At 33.5% G+C, this 20118-nt stretch overlaps 1 protein-coding gene across 6 annotated transcripts in view; it reads left to right on the forward strand.

Moving 5' to 3' along the window:
- LOC124154262 (ATP-dependent 6-phosphofructokinase) overlaps positions 1 to 20118 on the forward strand; it is a 44187-nt gene that overhangs the window by 21728 nt on the left and 2341 nt on the right. For 2 of the 6 annotated variants that reach the window (XM_046527870.1, XM_046527875.1), the window contains exons 6-18: positions 1782 to 1890; positions 7683 to 7871; positions 8370 to 8560; positions 8967 to 9054; positions 11828 to 11839; positions 12253 to 12273; positions 14690 to 14836; positions 15591 to 15749; positions 16096 to 16248; positions 16434 to 16533; positions 17111 to 17237; positions 18882 to 18979; positions 19261 to 19483. In XM_046527870.1, coding sequence (XP_046383826.1) covers positions 1782 to 1890; positions 7683 to 7871; positions 8370 to 8560; positions 8967 to 9054; positions 11828 to 11839; positions 12253 to 12273; positions 14690 to 14836; positions 15591 to 15749; positions 16096 to 16248; positions 16434 to 16533; positions 17111 to 17237; positions 18882 to 18979; positions 19261 to 19483 — 1617 coding nt within the window. Of the gene's footprint in view, positions 1 to 1781; positions 1891 to 6087; positions 6197 to 7682; positions 7872 to 8369; positions 8561 to 8966; positions 9055 to 11827; positions 11840 to 12252; positions 12274 to 14689; positions 14837 to 15590; positions 15750 to 16095; positions 16249 to 16433; positions 16534 to 17110; positions 17238 to 18881; positions 18980 to 19260; positions 19484 to 20118 lie in introns of all 6 variants that reach the window. The other 4 variants (XM_046527871.1, XM_046527872.1, XM_046527874.1 and 1 more) reach the window with 4 other exon arrangements.

Here is a 20118-nt window from a genome sequence, read left to right on the forward strand (position 1 = left end):
TCAAACAAAGAAAAAACAGTTTTGGGTGTATTTCAAATAATAATTATTTTTGCATATTTTTATTAGGGAATTGATATTCCACTCCCCCCAAATTTTATCGGAGCTCAATTTCATCATCTCTGTTAATTATTTTAACACAATTTCCCCATGCAGAACTCTTTATTTTTACCGGCAAGTGGCTACTTCCTATTACTCATAATTCCCATCATAAATCATTTGTTCAATTTAGTTTGTTGCCCATCATAATTAAAGCCTTAGTGCTCTAGTTTGAAATCATGTGTTCTAATTGTAATTTGAAACCAACCATTGAAATAGTTGTTACATTACACCTAATATGATTGTTGTGCCTTACGTTTAATGCTGTTTTCAAGATTCTTTTGTTGCCTTTAAAAATTTTGATTTCTTTTAATGAAATTGAGGTGGTGAAATTGTAGTTTTAAGCCTTTACCCAAGATAGAATGATATGCTATTTTGTGGCTGTGGTTTTAATTTTTCTATTAACTTATAGTTTCACTAGTCATGATTCATCTTTTTCCAGTTACATATTTTGTTTTAGGAATTTATATCATCTCATCACTAAGAAGATTTGGTATTAGTCAAGGGTGGGTTTTAGCTTAACCATTGAAATTGTTACGTATGTAGACATTTTGAATTGATTGCATATAATAATTACACTGTACATGTATTTATTTATTAAATGCTGCAGTTTTTGTTCACCATTAGTATATTTAACAAGTTGACCATTTCTGTGATGTTTCAATTTTAATTTTAATTTTGGATAAATGTGATAAATTCATTCTACAAGTTGGTATTTTATTCATGGATTTAATATATTGGGAATCATCAAATTTCTCTCTTGTGTGTATTTTTTTTCATTGAGTCAACTTTTCTTTTCACTGAATATTTACCAGATTTTTATCTGAACTCTAGTGCCGATGTTTCCCCTTGTCTGCTTTCCTCAGAATTTGCATACAAAATACGTTAAAAATTTCAATAGCTATCTGCGTAAAAATAGGGTTGAATGCCTTGAAAATCCGATTTGTTTAAAACTTGAACAGGATTTTAGTATTTAAAAGATCAGTAATATCTCATGGCTATTTCGATAAGCCATTACATACGTGAAAAAGTTTACAGGGATCATTGACACTTGAATTATTAATGACAAGTGCTGAAAATGAATTATCAAAAATGATGAACTGATCTCTGAAGTAATCATCGGAAGACATGACATTAACTCAAAAGTATTCACTAACAAAATTCATAGTGGAAAATATTTGTCTTTGCTCAATATGTACTCTTCAAAGGCAGAGGAACTTAGATAGTTGAAAATTCTAATATTTCAAATCACCAATGCTTGGAACTTCTGAAACCAAACGTACAGCATCTTGATTCCAAAAAAAAATTTATGCAAATGAACTTTTTAGTTGAAGCAAATAAACCATTCATGATCAATATTTTTTCATAATAAATATCTTTACAGATGCTATTGTTCAATAAGTGTTTTTGTAACTGCATATATTTAAAAAATTCCAATTATGTATTCAAAAATTTCACCTCGATTCTGGCTTGAATTACCTTGTTTGACTCTATTTCTTTTTTTTGCCAGGGATGTGGATTAACAGGTGTTTGGGTGAAAATTGTCTTTGTGTCACAAAATCGATAATTTTTGGCTGAGAAGCCATTGTGTCTGCATCCAAAAGTATCGGCTTTGGTGCTTTACGGGGAGATGTGCTTTCCTATACCTCATTCCTTTTGCTATCTGACTTGCTGCTTTGGAACAGGTACCTATCCATAGTGGCGGCGCTCACCAGCGAGGCGGACTATGTATTTTGCCCTGAGAGTCCACCTCCCCAAGACTGGCCTGAAAAGCTGTGCAAAAAGCTGGAGCAGGCAAGGCCGAATCTCATATTGCCACTATTTTTCAGGATACCTTTTTGAAGCCCCTCGTTTTCCCCCTATTAACTGTGCTTTCCTGCATTAAGTGTGTTAGTGTGGTGAAGCATAATATAATTAACTTTTTTTTGAGCCAGATTAATGCTGCTGCAATGACAATACACCAGATATCATGTTTGAATATCTGTCTTTTCTCATCCTATTGCGAGAGATGTTCTTAAATCTTTCTGCTTTTTAGTGATGCTTAGTTTTTTTGAAATTTTGATTATTAGTTTTATAGCGTTGCTGCTTAGAAAGGTATTTTGCTCAAGGATGAATAAACTCTTTACTGTCCTTCTGCGGCTGTGAAAATAGATTTATACTTAAACGATTTTGATTTTGACAATTCAGTCGTATTGCCATATGTTTTGGATAATGACTTGTCTTCCATTTTCAAGGTATGCACTTTGAGTAACACATGTGAAATTGGACATTCATTGAGTAGCGTGCCTTAAAAATGGAAGACAAGTCATTTTCCGAAACGTTGGCCAATACAACTGAATTTACATGGTTTAGAACCAGAGATTGATTTGTTAAGATTTACACTTATTTTAAATGTGGAAAAATGGAAGTGTTTAGATGTTTTACAAGCATTTATTCTTTGAATGAATGTATGAGAATTAACTCGATATTCAGACAGTCTCATGAAAGCATCTTGGGCAAGAAACCAATTCTTTAGTCATGAATTTCTCTCTTAGGCACTGCTTGCCTTTCTCTTGCTGTGGAGAACTATAGCTGCTATTTCAGTTGTTAATCATGACAATGCACTCCCATATTAAAAGCAGCACCAATTCATGAATCACTGGTGAAACATTTTTAACTGTCAACTTTTGTATATGTATAATATGTGATCTCACAACGTGTGCATTCTACCATGGTTTCGATTTGTGATTAAAATTTGCATTTGGTGTGTTACAAATTCTGTAAATGTGTTTATCTAATCGCCAATCCAATTTTTTGGGTGTGATTTAACTGTTCTGTACATTGTTCAGAGAAAGTACAAAGAGGAAAACCGATGGATACTATACATAAAATATTTTCAAAATCCTTTTTGGTGATCCATATGGAGACATTTTTGGCAGGTTGTAGATTCATCCAAGTTTTTTTTTATCCTAACAGGTCATTGTGATGAAATTACTGGAAACAACTCTGTTTTCCCATTATTAGTGGATTATTCAAATTCAAACAGTTTGCATTTATAGGAATAAACATTTCATTGTATGTTGCGGACATATCTGTGAAGCGTTGGTATTTAAGTATCGTGTAATAGCTCACTATTTAAGTATCGTGTAATAGCTCACTATTTAGCTATTTCTTTTTTCATTGTGAAACAATTACTAGTGCTTTGTGATGGTTATCCTCTTTGTGTGATGCTCTGATGAGGTTTTAAAAATAGTTCTATCTGTGCTGTTTTTCTCAGCATTTTTTCTGGTGGTAATAAGACACTTCCAGTGATTCAGTGAATTTAATACATATTCTAATGAATATTCTATGGTAATAACATATGTATAGCATGTTTGTGGAGTCAATCCTCTGTGCTGGAAATTACCCTGTTATTTCTTTAAGAATTTTACATCTGAATTATATCATGTTTCAAATTCACTCCTTCTCCGCATTTAATCTGAAAATCAAATTAAAAAATCTTTAAAAATAGGTACTTACTTTGAACCATTAAAAAAAGAAAATATGTATTCCAATCCCATGAGTTGTAGGAGATTTTGATCTGTTGGAATGTGAGAGAGGAGTGGACATCCTATTGCATTTTCCCTGCATTTTCCTCTCTGTTAATTTTGAAAAGCATCATTGGATATAGAATGGTTTCTTTTGGCCGCAATTATGTTGATTCATTGCACTGTCTTGAGCGATAGCCTCTCTAAATGAAATAAGCTTGTTACAAATCTGCCATTTCAATTTTTTGGCATGCATGAATATTTGCTCCAGGCATTTTATTTTGTCATAAATCATATTCTCAATTCATATGTATCTCAATGGATGAAATTTTATCTCCTTTTAATAATTTCATACTTTTTCTTCATTCATTGCCTATTCGTTCATCCATTTCCTTCATACCATTGGTGAAATACTTTTTATGAATCAACCATTCAGTTTTTTTTTTGCTATAGAATCATCTGTTCATTGACAATTATTTCCTCTGCATTATTTATAGGTCTCATAAATCTAGCTAGATAGTCAGGAATGTGAATTTGAAATCATGCAAATATTTGCCATCTCGTATTTTATGTTGCAATTACTGTGGCTGCATTCTGCAAAAAGCTGTCTTAGTTCAAAATTGGTTTTGAAGTTGGCTGGGTGATATGAAATGAAAAATTTCATGGGTATGATGATCGTAAATTAACAAAATATATAATCTGTTAAGTGTATGGGTTGTATGAAGTTAACTGATTTCATATATATTTCATAAATGTAATGATCTGTCTTGAACAATTGGCTAACTATTTTTTTTTTCGAAATTTCAGGACATAATATCCTTTCTCCATTCTATATAGACATCATCCTGTAAATCATTCATCACCATATAATCATCATCTTTGTTATTCTGCATCAGCAAAGTGCTGTTAACCGGATGATCCAGTTTTCTTCTCTATTAATTATTTTTCAACCAATTTCCAATGCTCTATGCATGATTGTCTAAAGTTTGGGTTGACGGTGTCATACCACTGAATGTTGTTTGAAATGTTGACAGTGTCATACCACTTTGAACCTACATCCATACCTGAGCTTGTATGGCCAGTGCCAGTGTATTAATATTGGATACCACAGCTTGTGATTAACTGGCTTGGTCACCATCTACTGTACTTGCACAAATCTGAGACAACGTTGTTTTTTCCGCTTCCGGACCTCTGAGGAAATGTGGGTTTGTCTTGCAACTGGAAGCCAACCCTTCATTCTGTGCCATCAAGATAGAGAAGAACTCCCCTTTGGCATTTTCCCTGGGCTGTAAAAGTAGTGCTGAAAGCAGGAAGCTTAAAATGTGGGGTAAAGCTGTAGGAGCGATATTTGATTGAATATTAAGAAAACAGTGCGAAATTGTGGGAAACATATAATGAGGGAATGAGAAAATAAGCTTCCAATGTATGTGGTTTTGACAATTTTGAATGCTTTTAGAGATTGTGTGAAGATTTCTCAAGATTGCTACCTGGTCAGGAACTGCATTACTGCCGACGTTTGACATAGTCCCTGAGGACTGTGTCCACCTTGACCATCATCCTCAAGGCTACGAGTCTCGAGTGAGAACTTTCCTTCCTTGTATACAGTCACTCTGGTGGACAGGTGGCTGATGAGTGACTATGACCACCATGGTGACTACATAAGCAAGGAAAATTCTCACCCGACATTCATTGCCCTTAGGACGATGGCCTAGTCGAACATCCAAACATCGGCAGTAATTCAGTACCTGACCCAGTGGCGATCCTGAGAACTCTTCACAGTGGCAGATTCATATGGAGGGCACCTGCCCCTCCCCCCCCCTTGCAGGGCTGACCGCATTGCAAAACAATGCTGAACCACAATTTTAAATTTTTTATATCATAAGATGGCGTCTTGTGTATGCGTATAATCAGTTTAAATAAAACTATCTAAAATTTTGCATGTAACTTCATTATTTTTCATTACGATAAAAGTATAGGTAGTGCAAAATATCTTTTTTGCCCCCTTTGAGTTTTTTCTATATCTACTACTGACTCTTCCCCCAGTCTATTTGCCGGGAAAGCACTAAATCTTTCTTCGCTTTTAAAGAATATTGCTTTCTATATTTTAGAATTTTTCAGGCACATGATAAATTTCAATGATCTGAATGCTTTAATGCTCCTTAAATAGATATCATTAGAAATTATCATTAGAAATTCAGTTTTTTCCAATCTCACTCACTCTGTGATTCAACTTCAAGGTTGATTTGTGTAGATGCTTGGTAAGGTAGAAGGTTAATAGGGAGGAGCTCACTCCAGATCCACCCCACTCCAGACAATAGAAAATAAGAATATGAAAAGAAGAATAACAATGCCTTAAGAATTCTGTTTGCCCCAGATTTGTGCAGATACAGTTTGCATGTTGTATCATGTTGTTATCCCTTACCCAAGCCATTTGCTTCTTGCCTCATTGCATCCATTTCTCTCGGGTTGACTGCTGGGAAAACAGCTACCTGGCACTCGTGGCATCGCTGACAAGTGAGGCAGACTTTGTCTTTGTACCAGAATGGCCGCCAGAGAGTGATTGGCCGAGCAAGATGTGTAAGAAGTTGTTGCAGGCAAGCAATCGGTCCAGTTAGGGAGGTTCAGGTGGAAGTGCACTTAAAGAAAGGGCTTATGCTTCGAGCGCTTGATGATGAAATTACATACATATATGAGTTGATCATTTAGTTCAAGACTAGTGTTTTTTTGATGGTACAAGAAACAAAAAAAAATAGACTAAATACTTGTGTACTTGATATGTTTTTAGAGGGGCGTGGATAGGCTGACACTATAAGAAAGAGGTATAGATGCTCTCAAAAATTCCTGATTATGTCTCATTCCTATTCTGTTTTATGCACATCATTTTTATGGAATACAGTAGTATATCATTTGTGCTATGAGCTATCTATACTTGGGTAAATAATATTCACTTGGTTTTATGTTCTTGGCCCATTAAAATGTTGGAGCAGTCGCCATAAGTAAGTTTTCAAATCCATCTTAAATAGAATTGAGAAGCTAAATACCGACTCTTTCAATATAGTTTTTGAATCCTTCTTTTCTGATGTATGAATTCAAAATTGTATGACTACATAGCAAAAAATTATAGATATCATGGACTTTTACAATGTTGAGTGCTGAATATCAAAATCCACATCACTTGTTGCTAGTAAAAGATTATTAGTACTTCTTTGTCCCTTCACTTATCTAATTTGCTGAGTGTAGGTCACTATCTAGGGCAAAATAAATTATTAAGGTAGTTAATTAGATATATATTCAATTATTGAGCGATATTTTTTTCCTAGATCTTTTTAAACAATTAATTTTCTGGAATTAGAGTCATCATGGAAGTTCACATTCAGCTGTTAAGGTCACATTATCAAGATTAAGCTAATCAATTTACCAGTCTGAGACCGTTCATCAACTTGGTTTTCATATAATTCATTTTGGTAATTGCTTTTTTTTTGACCAAAATGAATTTTAATCCCTGTAGAGGACAAAATAATAGTGCATATTCAATGTGCATTTTTAATGCTTGTGGTTTTCTGTACTAATGACTAGAATAGGTGGGTGTTCAATGTCCCTGCACTTTTTCATTTAGAAAATGCTTTAAAATTAGAATAGTGGATGATGTTTCAGCACTAATTGTTCTGTTTTTGGCACTAATATCTACTTCAATATTATTAGCTATTCAACATTCATGTGATCCAAACTGCTTTTAAGAGTTGAATTAGTATAAACATTAAGCCCTTGGGGAATTGATAACAATTATTTCTTAAATATTTATACCTAATGGCATTCAGTTTAAATGAATAAAAGAAATGCACAATGCAAGGCTCTATGCCTTTGATAAGTTGATTTAAATTCAGTTTTTCTCCTTTCAGAAAGTCAAATTTATATGCATTTATGTACTACTTTCGCACTTTCAATTAATTCCATGATATTTTAACTAATGGAATATTTTTACTAATCAGCCTCTGCTAAAGATCAAACAGACTAACGATATCCAAGCTGCTTATAGATTTTGTCTTAATTATTTGTCTAATTATTATGGTGTTTATGTAGGAGAGAGAAGCTGGACAACGATTGAACATTATTATCGTTGCTGAGGGAGCTATTGATCGGAATGGTGAACCTATTACTGCAGAAAAGGTGCGACAAGTTGTTGTTGAAAACATAGGTCAGGATACCAGGATCACCGTGTTGGGACATGTTCAACGAGGTGGAAGCCCCTCGGCTTTTGACAGAGTGCTTGTAAGTTTATTGGCTCAATAATTTTCTTAGTAAGTTTAAGTGCTTATGATAAACTTATGATCCAAGGATAATTTGTTTAGTGAGGGTGGGATGTGTGGAGAGGGCTTCAGCTTCTCCAAATTTTCTTCATATTTCTTAACAATCATGTGGAAATAAAATTGGTATTAGTGCACCGATCAATTACTAACATATAATTGCTTACATCATGGGTTTTTTCTTTTTACACTTATTTATTTTAACATGTTCCCATTGTTACTTAAAAATGATATTCTTAATTATACCCTTAGTTTTCGCTGCAGAAAAGTTTATGGGCTTAAGTAGAGAAACTTTTGAATAATTACTCATGATCCAGGGATAATTTGTTAAGTGAGAGTGAGGTGTGTAGAGAGGGCTTAACCGTCTCCAAGTTTTGAATATCAATTGAGGAAATAATATAAGAAATATCATTATTGATGTCTGTGGAGATTCATTTGCAGTAAATTATCATATTTTTCTAAGGGATGTCGTATGGGAGCCGAGGCTGTAATGGCCCTGATGGAAGCCACAAATGACACTGAAGCTTGTGTGGTGTCTTTGGATGGGAATCAAGCTGTGCGACTTCCTCTCATGGAGTGTGTGGAGAAGACCAAAGCAGTCTCCAAGGCTTTGGCTGACAAGCAGTGGGAGTTAGCTGTGCAACTCAGAGGAAGGTTTGTGAATATAAGAGCTACATGTCATGAAAAATCCCTTGTAACTTTTTATCTGATAGACTTCCCAGTTCGAATAATTGTAGATAGCATTTCAAGTAAAAATTTATCCCATGCTTGCCCATAATAATTGTGCATGCTATGCGTGATATGTAATATGTTGTAAGTATTTAAAATGCACTAATTTTTTAGTGTAGATTCTGGAATCCAACTTTTGATTTCTTTTTCATCCATGAATTTTGTTATTACTTTAGCTTTTTTAGCCTAATTTGTTATTGAATCTTTATTCAGTCCTAGGAGAATGTATTTTTACAATCAGAGTTATTAGATTCAGGAAAGCTTATCCTTCATTTTTTATCTCTCTTTTGTTTGAATGCCACTCAATGAAATTCGTTTTCTCTTCCTATAGGAGTTTTGCCCGGAACCTGGAGACCTACAAGATGCTGACAAGGCTCAAACCTCCAAAGTCAGCTTTTAATGAAGCTGGGCAGGGAGTTGTAAGTAATTTTCTTTTATTTAAGTCATCTTAAAGGAACTGATTCCTTACATATAAATATACGTACGTATACGTATACCTTACATTCTTGATTTAAAATGGGATAAAATGATATTTTAAGCTGTGGACATATTCTGTATTATAGCTCCCCCTGAAATTCCAAAGTCCCTTATCAAATTATGCTCTGGTGACCCTGTGATAACATATTAATGGTGTCATAATCACTTATTTTTGTGTGGGTTTACCTATCACATGTACCAAAGTCATCAACCATGATTTTACTCCCCTTGTGTTAACAATTTTACATAGTAATATGCGCTAATTGATGAATAACTCTTCACCAATCTACATAAATAAAAATATAATTTTAATGAGATGTTTTTGAATATTTTAGCAACTAGAAACCGTTGAATACTCTGTTTGGCTCTACCCAATTTTTAGTTCATCCTCATTTTTCAATTTGGAAGTTTTTACCAAGTATTTTTAGCCTTGTAGAAAGAGTAATTTTATGTTCCTGAATATTTCTAATGGTTACACAATCCCTGATTATGATGGATATTTTTAACCTATTTACAGAATAATGTGAAGTTGGTGCTAATGTTTTTGTGATCATAAGGTTTACTCTATCTTTGTTGAGCTTTGTTACCTAAAATACAAATGATTATCTATGGTATTTAATCACATCATTATATGTTTATCAGTTGGAGAGTAAGGAATCATCTGAAATCTAGGTGTTAATACAGTGTTATTGCCAACTTTCGAATTTAAAAACATCGATTGGCTGATTTTATTTTATTCATTAAATCACAGTGAATAGATTTTGTGTATATGTAGAGGTGTTTTCAGTTTTAAGGAAACAACTTGAGGCTATCATCATTACCTTTCATCTAATTCTAGGATTTAAGTCTCTATGCGTAAGACTATGAATAAAGTTTAATTAGCATTTGAATTTAGGCATGCTGGTATGTAATGCCTACTGTTATAAATTGTTTGGTAGGAGGATTATTAGTTAATGTAGTTGTTTACCTTGAGCTCCTTAGCAGGTTTTTGTATTGGTTCAGTGTTAGCATGAGGGATGTTTGCATGTAGTTAGGAACTGTATCTATTTTTAAATTCCAAAGTATCATCTGGTAATGGTGGATTGGCTCCTTATTATCTAGGGTATGAATTTTTCATTTGCCTCAGGAAAGTGGTATGATTTGAATCAACTTGCATGGAAGTTTTTAGGACATAGACATTAGTATTCTGGTTAATGAGAACTGGATGTAATTATAGCTCTACTTCATGTTAAGCATATATATATATTTGGAATTAGATAAATATGAATTATGCACATTCCACTGTGTGGAAAAAATATTCTTAGAAAACATTAATGATTGAATGTTAGGGACACAGTTATCTATTACACAGTTTTTATCTGCTGAATTAATTCAAGTAGACTGATGAATTTATTGTAAGGTGGCTTGTAACATGGTTGTGGGTGTAGGGAATGGCAAAGAATGGCGGTACATATGAACATACAAATATAACTCAAAAATGTAACAGCTACAGTGGATTTTCACTGGATTTCATTTTTAAGGGAACAAATCTTAAATTGATAATAAGAGAAACCTGTCAAACATATTAGCCTCTCCCAGGATAGAATGGACATTAAAGTGGAGGTTTTACTCTTGGGGGAATATTACATTTGAGTTCATTCAAGTATGACTCATTGGTGCTTCCAGCCCCCCGTGGAAATGAGGATGTATATATGCCACTGGTCGATAGTGCTTGAAATAAGGTATTCAGCAATTTCTGATGCACAAATGTTGGCTCAAGGGCCATTGAATCATATCCTTCTGAAGCCTTTAGTAGTCCAAATTTTACTGAAATCATTAATTCCATTCCCAAAAGCTCTTGAAGATCTCCAAAAATATGGATTTATATGTAGCTTATTTGATGGCATAGTACACTCCTATTTGAATTTTTTAGGATTTTCAGTGGCTTAAGCATAAGTCATTAGATGGTGGTCTAAGCAATACTAAATGTTTTTCTGGACCCCCCCACTATGAGGTAGTCTCATTGTTGTGGCAATGTAAATTGTTAAAATTAAAAATAGGTGAAAATATACACTGATGAGATGCAGTTAATATTTTGCCCTAAATAGGGAGTTTGCTCTACTTTGGCGTTTTGATCTTTTGTCATTGCTCAGATGTGTCGTCATGGTCATAAGGGTAAGTGAAAGCAATGTATGCATAGTTCTACCTGTGGCAGATTGATGTAGGCATGTGGTAATGTATTTACCTATTATACTTTTGATATTGACGATGCATTGGAAACCAATATGATGAAATAATAACCTTGGTGTTTTATATTTATGCAACCAATCAGAAATTATCTTGTTCATGATACTGTAGGCAAGTTATTACACTGAGGACTGTAGAGTATTTGAAATATTATTGTTATAGCTAATGTAAGTGAGTCAGATGTGGTTCAAAGTTGTCAAATTGTTATTTTTATTTTTTATTTGCACAAGTTTGACAGGTAGTTGCCTAATGACTCCTGTGCTGGAAAAAGTCACAATATTTTCAGTTATTTCACCAAAAGCATTAACTGCTGAATAATTTGTAATCTGCTGATGACCTTGTGCCCTTAATTTTATTTTACCTCCCTTTGTTTTTTAAAACCACAGGCTTATATAAGCACATGACTCTTTAACTGTGTTTAATACAGCACATAATGTCAACTAAAATATTAATTCAATTATTTTTTCCTCTATGCATTCGAAAATGAAGAAGCTTCCCAAGGTATGAACATATTTTGTTCTTATAGATGCAGTATATGTCACTGCATGATGATATGTCACTTAGACTAGTGCTTCTTTTTAGAAGCTGAATCACTCGTAGTTCAATTTGAAGAGTTTCAAAAATTGACAGTGCAGCTAACATTGTAACTAGTAAATGCATTGTGGTTGATGTATAGAAAATTGCTTTCAATTAACAATATATTAATACGTTCAATGCTGACAAAATAATAGTAATTTGACTTTTCTTTGCACTAATGATGGCACTGATAGAAACTTTGAGATCATAATTAGAACATGCCTTTAATCCAAATGCTTATGCTGATCTGTTAGTGATTAGTAAAAAAAATCTGATAAGGCAAAAGATTCTTTTGTACAAACAAATATACACTTCTTATTTCTTCCTTTCTTCTTCAGCAAGATACCTTATGGGGTCAGGTAAGATATGAACGATTGTTTCAGTCACTGTTAGATGTTTTGTGTTAAAAGTGATGGAGTTCAAACTTTTCCAGTGTTAACTAAGTATTACTTTGACTATATTCTGACATCTTAGATCAATTGCCATTTTCACTTACCCATTGGAAAATCATTGGTGTAGTTTTATGGTTACATAGTGCTTTATTTTTATTATGAGTATTAATTTTGTTCAGTAATAATTTTATATTATTTTATTGGATTTGTTATGTTGGCTAATACTAAGGGATAATGCATAAAAAAATTATAATTAGAGAATATGTTATTCTTTTTCAAAACTTTGCTTACATATATATGTAATTCCTCAGCTTAGTGATTATGATAAAATTTATGCTTAGTAAGATATACTGCGCACAAAGAATGAATTCAACTGTGGAGTTACAAACATAATTGGTGTTTTTTTTTTGTTGTTTTCAAACTTGAGTTGCTGTGGACATTAATTTCTGTTATGGATTTTATTTTTTATTATTCTGTATTATTTATTTGTTTAGGCTTCAAGATATTTTATTTATTCATATTAGAAATTAGTTATTTGCAAATTTTCATTTTTGGATAAAATATATTATTTACAAGTACTGAGCAGCAGCAAATACAGTACTTAAAACCTCATTCACACTGTCAGCATCTTTAAGAATTTTTTTCTAGAACAATAATATGTAATTGATAAGGAGGCTAGAGGTTTGATTTGGAATTCAGGTGCCGATTACAAAAAATCCTAATTCATTCTCTCTCGGATTCAAAAGGTCTGAGTCATTATCACCTCAAGTACTCTCCCTTGCCTCTCTTCATGCTTTCTATCTATGCTTAGCAATTGTTGCTTAAGCAGTTATGCGGTAAAATGCATTAATTTGGGATGTTTTGCCTGATAAATTATGGCAGTACTGTTAGTTATCAATTTGTCTAGAGTTATATTTTGTTTCTAGATTGATATGTATATGGATAAAAATATCATTTTTTATCAATTAATATTGCAGGAGCCAATTTTTTTCCTGTTCATTACATATTTCAGTGAAGTTTTATGTCTTATTAAATGTTAAAATGTAGACAATTTATACTTGCTTAGCTACATATCATATTATAGTTATCATTGTGTTTAGATATCAATCACAAACCCTTCATCCTGAGTATGAATATTACCTGCGTAGTATGTAGTATAGTTCTGTCTCATTTGATGTTTGCATCATTTGAATATGTTTGTGAATTTGCATTCATTTACATAGTTTCTTTAAAGGAAATGGCATGAATTTGGGGCATTTTCTTCTTGCCTGACATTAAAGCACTGTACATATTTTACACACAATCTTTACTCTAGGGTGGCTATTTGCTGTTTAACCAGAATCATTCTGGGGAATGGCTGTTTTTTTATACTTGTCAATATTGCAATTATTAGTCTAATTGAATATGTTGATCCCTGTTCATGCAGGCAATTCAAGAATCTCATGATTGGTATTTTTGGAGTTGGTATGAATGTTTTTGTGTTCCATTTTCTATTTTGTTATTGTACATATGGTGTTCACATGGCATACATCCAGAGATGTATGCTGTCACAAGGTGGCAATAGAATTAGGGCATGGATAAGTCCTCCATGCTTCTAAAATTTTGATACTCTTTTGAATTTGAAAAAAATATAATACATTTTTGCCTAAGTAATCAATAATTTGGTTCCCCTTGAATATCATCGTGAGTTGCGATTCTTTGCAGACATGATTGCTTGCTGAGTGGTCAATTTGGTGTGTGTCTGTCTTTGAAATATGAATTGGGCCATGTTTGGAGACATGAAAAATTATGGAATATCTTTAGATTAATTTGAATTTTTAACTTCCAATTTATTTTTCCTGCCACAGAAATGTAATCATCTAATTCTTGCCTACATTTTCATTAAAGAAATTGTTCATGAAGAAGTGGCCAAATTACGATTAGATTGTGCATCATTTGAGAAGCTATAAAATGGAGATACAAAATAGATATACAAAAGTACCCTAAGTTTTCAGAAATTTATATTAGAGTTTGACACATAGTTTGAGTGAAATAATTTTAAAACGTGACAAAATGACTGAGGAAGTCATGATTAAATTTCATTGTTGAAATTTTCCTGAAAATTCTGTTGCCACTGACGTGTAAATGTTTTCTCTTCCTTTTGATTATATGTATATATGCTTTTATTTCTTTTCAATTAGGATTTTAAAAAGTCCATTTAATCCATATCAATTAGGATGCAATAAATTTACATGTATGTATAGCATCTTTTTCTTATAACATCTTTCTTTGTGCTAGAGAGCTTTATTTCTTGCTGTTAAATGTTTTTTCAAACATGTATGAAGTTAGAAAAGTACGTGGAATTGTACTTGTTGTGTCTAATGCTTATTTTTCATCAAATTAGGAAGGATACACGCTGGCTGTAATGCACATTGGTGCTCCAGCTTGTGGGATGAATGCTGCTGTACGATCCTTTGTCAGAAATTGCATCTACCGTGGTGATACAGTATATGGAGTTCACGATGGCATTGAAGGATTAATTGTTGGAAATGTAAGTAAGAAAATTCCTACTAGCTATAAATGATTTTTAATTACCATTGCTAGCCTTATTTCTAAGTTATCATGGCTCGTAGTCTCTGGCGCGAGGAAAGATTTTGTGGAATGTAATAATACAAAATAATACAAAAAAGTTTTTGTTTATTTCCACTTCAAAAACTTCACTGTACAGCTAGTTTTCTCCCGTCAGTGCATCATCTGCAAGTACTACTACATCTTGTGCTCCCTAAGAAATATACAATCCCAAAAGTTTGTCATGTTAGCCTTCTATGTCATTCGTAAAATGCTGTAATTTATGCAGGCAATTCAAGAATCTCATGATTGGTATTTTTGGAGCTGGTATGAATGTTTTTGTGGTCCATTTTCTCTAATGTTATTGCACGTATGGTGCTCACATAGTATACATCCAAAGGTGTATGCTGTTGCAAGGCGGCAATAGAATTAGGGCTTGGAAAAGTCCTAATTCTATTGCCACCTTAAAAAAAATGCTGCGACTCTGTTCCTTGAGTAATTCCTTATATGTAATCGGAGATGAATCAATGGGTACTATAATCTGTTGTGTCTTGGTAATCGATTACTATAAAACAAATGCAAAGCATCATTCAAGGAGAACTAGACATAACTTTTAGCTTTAGCTGGAGCATTTAAAACACGAGAAACTTGATGTTAATGTTGAGAAGTAGTGAAGCTTTTTATGGTAAATATGTGTCATGAAATGGTGTGCTAAATTTTTTATATTTTCCTCTCAGATCAAATCGATGGGTTGGTCGGATGTCACAGGCTGGGTAGGCCAAGGTGGAGCATTTTTAGGCACCAAGAGGACGTTGCCTGGGGAGAGGTTGGACAAGATTGCTGCTCGCTTGGCTGAATTCAAAATTCAAGCTTTGCTTATTATCGGTGGATTTGAGGTTGGTGGTCATATCATCTTTATGCAGTGAATGTTTTTCATAAGTGTTGGAAACTATTAAGAGGGAAAAATTTTATAAATTAACTTGTATCTACCTTAGAATTTTTCTCCATTAATTACTGCAGTTGATTGGAATGAAAAGCTATTTGCATTAAATTGTTTTGTTCTCTTCGTCAAAATTGTCGATAATTTATATTAATCACATCATTTGTAGATAATATTTATATTCATATATGTATGTACACCTGACTAATCTTTAGTGCTGATAATTTCAGTAGATATTCTTTTTCTAAGTAATATTTTACTTGTACTTTTATGTTATGTTATCCATTATATTCTTCCTTCAGGCATACCAAGCAGGATTGCAGCTGTTTGAAGCTCGAGACAAATTCAAGGAATTTTGTATTCCTCTTGCTGTTATTCCTTCTACCATTAGTAACAATGTTCCTGGCACAGAATTTTCCTTGGGGTGTGACACAGCTTTAAATGAAATAACAGAGGTTGGTTATTATTTCATTATTTATTTGCATAGGCATTTTGGAATCAAATCCTATCATATGGTTTATTTTTACCCTCAGCCATTAATTATGAATAAGTATGTTGTGTTAAGTCACCATCTTTCTTTTAACTAGCATGTCTTTGTATGAAATTCATCATAATCGTTGAACTTTTCTTTTGTTTGTAGATTTGTGACAGAATTCGACAATCAGCTCAAGGAACTAAGAGACGTGTCTTTGTTATTGAAACTATGGGAGGATACTGCGGTTATTTGGCCACAGTTGCTGGTAAGAGCATTAAATTTGGAAGTACAATGCCATCATATGAGAAAACTTTATCATTTATAGTCCAATGTGTTTTAAATATTTGTTTTATGAGCATTCATAGGCCCCTCAACTTTTAGTAGCATTTCTCAAACAAATATGTATGACTGGATTCCAGAATAGACTGATGGGCGTAGCCATTACTGACAACCAATTGATGTCACTGAAACAATACTCAATGGCACAAACACATTTTTGTATGCATTTTGTGCTCCTGGAAGAAATTCAAGCTGTAAATCATTTATCCGTACCTAAGATATTAATTTCACTTCGTACTTGCTCTGCAGACTTGCTTTTCAAATTTTGAAGTTCAATGAAATATGAAATAAATGATAATAAAATGACCTTGCTTTCTTGTGGTTATCTCAAACTTTTTATGTATTTGTGAGCATTTCTTTGCATTGATATCTTCTCTATCATAACTGTGGAAAATGTATGAAAACTCATCAGAAAACTTCATCCATTGTTTTTGTTTTAAGTAAATTTTTTCTCTGTAGTTGTTTGCTCATAGATAATTCATTTTGTACTTCGTATTTCATAGGTTTGGCTGGTGGTGCCGATGCAGCATACATTTATGAGGAGAAATTCTCCATTAAAGATTTGCAGCAAGATGTTTATCACATGGCTGCCAAGATGGGTGATGGTGTGCAGAGAGGTCTAATTTTGAGGTAATTTATCTTGATATTGATCTCCAGTGGTGCCATTCCATTACGTCCTCCGTGAAAATGATGGAGATTGGAAATTTCTTTTTGCATACTTAGGTGATTGCCAGTTTTCCCTGTTTCTGTAAAAGTAAGTTTTAGTCGATTTTATGAGAAAGCTGATATGTTTTCTTAGTGTTAATCACGCACTCTGTTCAAGCTCAGCATTTCGTTGATGACAATATCATTTATCTTTGGGATATTGGATAGTAGCTTTTGATGATTTTGGGAACATAGATACATAATAATTTTTGAGGAGTCGAGCTATCAATGAACTTGTATTTATTTTCACATTATTCATTGGCATGCCTAGATACAGGCATTTCATTCATGATAGAATGACTTAAGGCTACTATAGAAAGTTCCTTTAGAGGGTGATTAATTTGATATTTTATATTTACTTTCATGTTGATTTGTTTTCTAATAAAGCTTAGTTGAATGGCATGGTTCTTGTGAGCCAGTTGTATTTAATTGCTTGACGTGTACTTGGTATAAATTCATAGTACATACTTACATTCATATTTTTTTTACTTATCTAGTCTCTTATTATCATACTAAGAGGAAATAGTTTTTAAAAAGGGGTCCAGAATTGACTATTTTTGATTGTAGGGCTTTTTTTCCCCTACCGAAGGGAACATCCACACTGATGACACTGTGCAAGCAAGTCTGCACAAATATGCAGCACCACAGAAAAAGTGAAGTGGCTTGCAAGTCATATTTTAGGAGTTGCTATTCCCCCTCTGAGTGTAAATCCACTTTAGAGCATATATGTATTGCTCTTCTTGCAGCATGCCTCCTTGCTAGTCTATCACTTTATGTTCTAGGGATATCATAGTCTTCTGAACGCATTCATTCCCAAGTACATATTCTTTTGTGCTTTTCTGTCGTAGAATATCTTAAAAGGCTACTTGGGCTGGAGATGGGAACAGACTGGGTTCCCGAAACATCATTTAACCTTTCCATATTTTTTACCAAAGCTTGCCAAATTACTTTAAGAGGCAAAGTTTTTTTCGACGACACGACAAATGACAAAATTTCTTAAATTGCCTTTAAGAGGCAAAATAGACTTCCCAGAAATGAAGAATCTAAAGTTTTTTTTCCGTAATTATAATTTGTTAGAGATATCAATGAATAGTTTTTAAACAGAAAAATTTGTGTATATTTCATGTCAATTTTTCTCTCGTAGCTACAACCCTTATCCATTACCCTCCCTTGATGAAAGGTACCTCTTTTACCCCCATCCTTCTCTCTTGTCCCCTCCTCTCCTTATTCCCCTCATCCCAGGGACCTTAACGACTATGGAGTCACACAAAGTGAGTGACTCATTGGTGTGTTGTGTGTGCTGCATGACGGCTCTCTCAAAAGTATCTCATTTTCCACCACTAATCCAGAGAGTGCCTTTCATAATGATGTACGAAAGCATATTGTTAATGTTTAAGTCAACCTAAGGTACTTCCTTTGTGGTGTGAAAGTCAAAAAGTATTTCTGTCCCTCAATCGAAGAAATAAACATGTTGCTGATGTAGTTTCTATGAATTGTGTGCCCAATTTTTAATTTTTTTGCACATCTTTGGATTTCATGATAATATAATACTTTTATACACATTTACAGGAATGAAAAAGCCAATGACAACTACACGACTGATTTTATTTTCCACCTATACTCTGAGGAAGGAAAAGGACTCTTCAGCGCTCGACAGAATGTGCTTGGTAAGTTAAACAACTACTAAAAGGGAAAAAAACAACCAAATTTCTAGCACTCCAGTCCAAAGCTGCTATTTTGAAATTTCAAATTTTATTGTATTTAACTTTTATTTAATTCATTTAAAAAATCTACTTTGGAACAGTAAATGCAAAGTGCAGTGAAAATTTAATAAAAGTAAGTTATGAAGTAGGTGCATAATGTGGCATAGGTTTATATTAGAAAACCTTTAAATAATGTATTTTTAGGTCATGTCCTGTAATAATAAAAACTTTACTTTTGAATCTAGGTCACATGCAGCAAGGTGGCTCCCCAACTCCTTTTGACCGAAACATGGGCACAAAGATGGCAGCTAAGGCAGTAGAATGGATGATAGAGCAGCTTGTCAAAAATACTCAACCTGATGGAACAGTTATGGCCAAGTCATTGGAGTCAACAGCTATGATTGGTATTGTTCGAAGACAGTACTGTTTCACTCCATTTGAAGAACTCAAGGCAGAAACTGACTTCCAGTGAGTAAAATGGACTCTCATCTTTGTTTTTCCAGCCTTTATATCAACTCACCAACCTGTCTGTTTGTCTGTTTGTTTGTCTGTTTGTCTGGTACAAATCTTGTAACTCAAATTTGACTCACTTCCTGTGAAGCAAAAACGCTGAAATTTTGCACACTTCTTCATTTCCGATGACAATACATGAAAATATAACTTTTTCTCTCCAACCCCCCTTTAACCACCCCCCAGTCAACCTATAGCCCCCCAAAACATGTTTTTGATCTAAGAAGTTCCAAATGGTCGATTTTCGTGTTTTGCGACCACAGTAAAAGTTATCCACTTTAGGCATATCCACATAGTAGGCATTTAAAAGCATAGGGGTGGCATTTTGAAACATAGGGGGCTTACCATTCACTGAAAATTTAATAAATATAGTGACTTTTTTAATACGTCACTTTTGGTTTTTCGGGGTCACTGAGTTTTTTTGCTTTGTGTCATATATAAACGTTGCTCATCCCCTGTAATCTAAATATAAAGGCTGGTTTAAAAAAAAAATTTTTTTATAAGAGCTTATTTATATTCTACTCAAGACTACTCTACTATAGACTCAAATCTTTTGGTGTAAATTTCAATTTCATTCCATTTCCTTGCAGTTA

This window comes from Ischnura elegans, chromosome 2 (genome assembly GCF_921293095.1).
Source record: "Ischnura elegans chromosome 2, ioIscEleg1.1, whole genome shotgun sequence".
Lineage (NCBI taxonomy): Eukaryota > Metazoa > Arthropoda > Insecta > Odonata > Coenagrionidae > Ischnura > Ischnura elegans.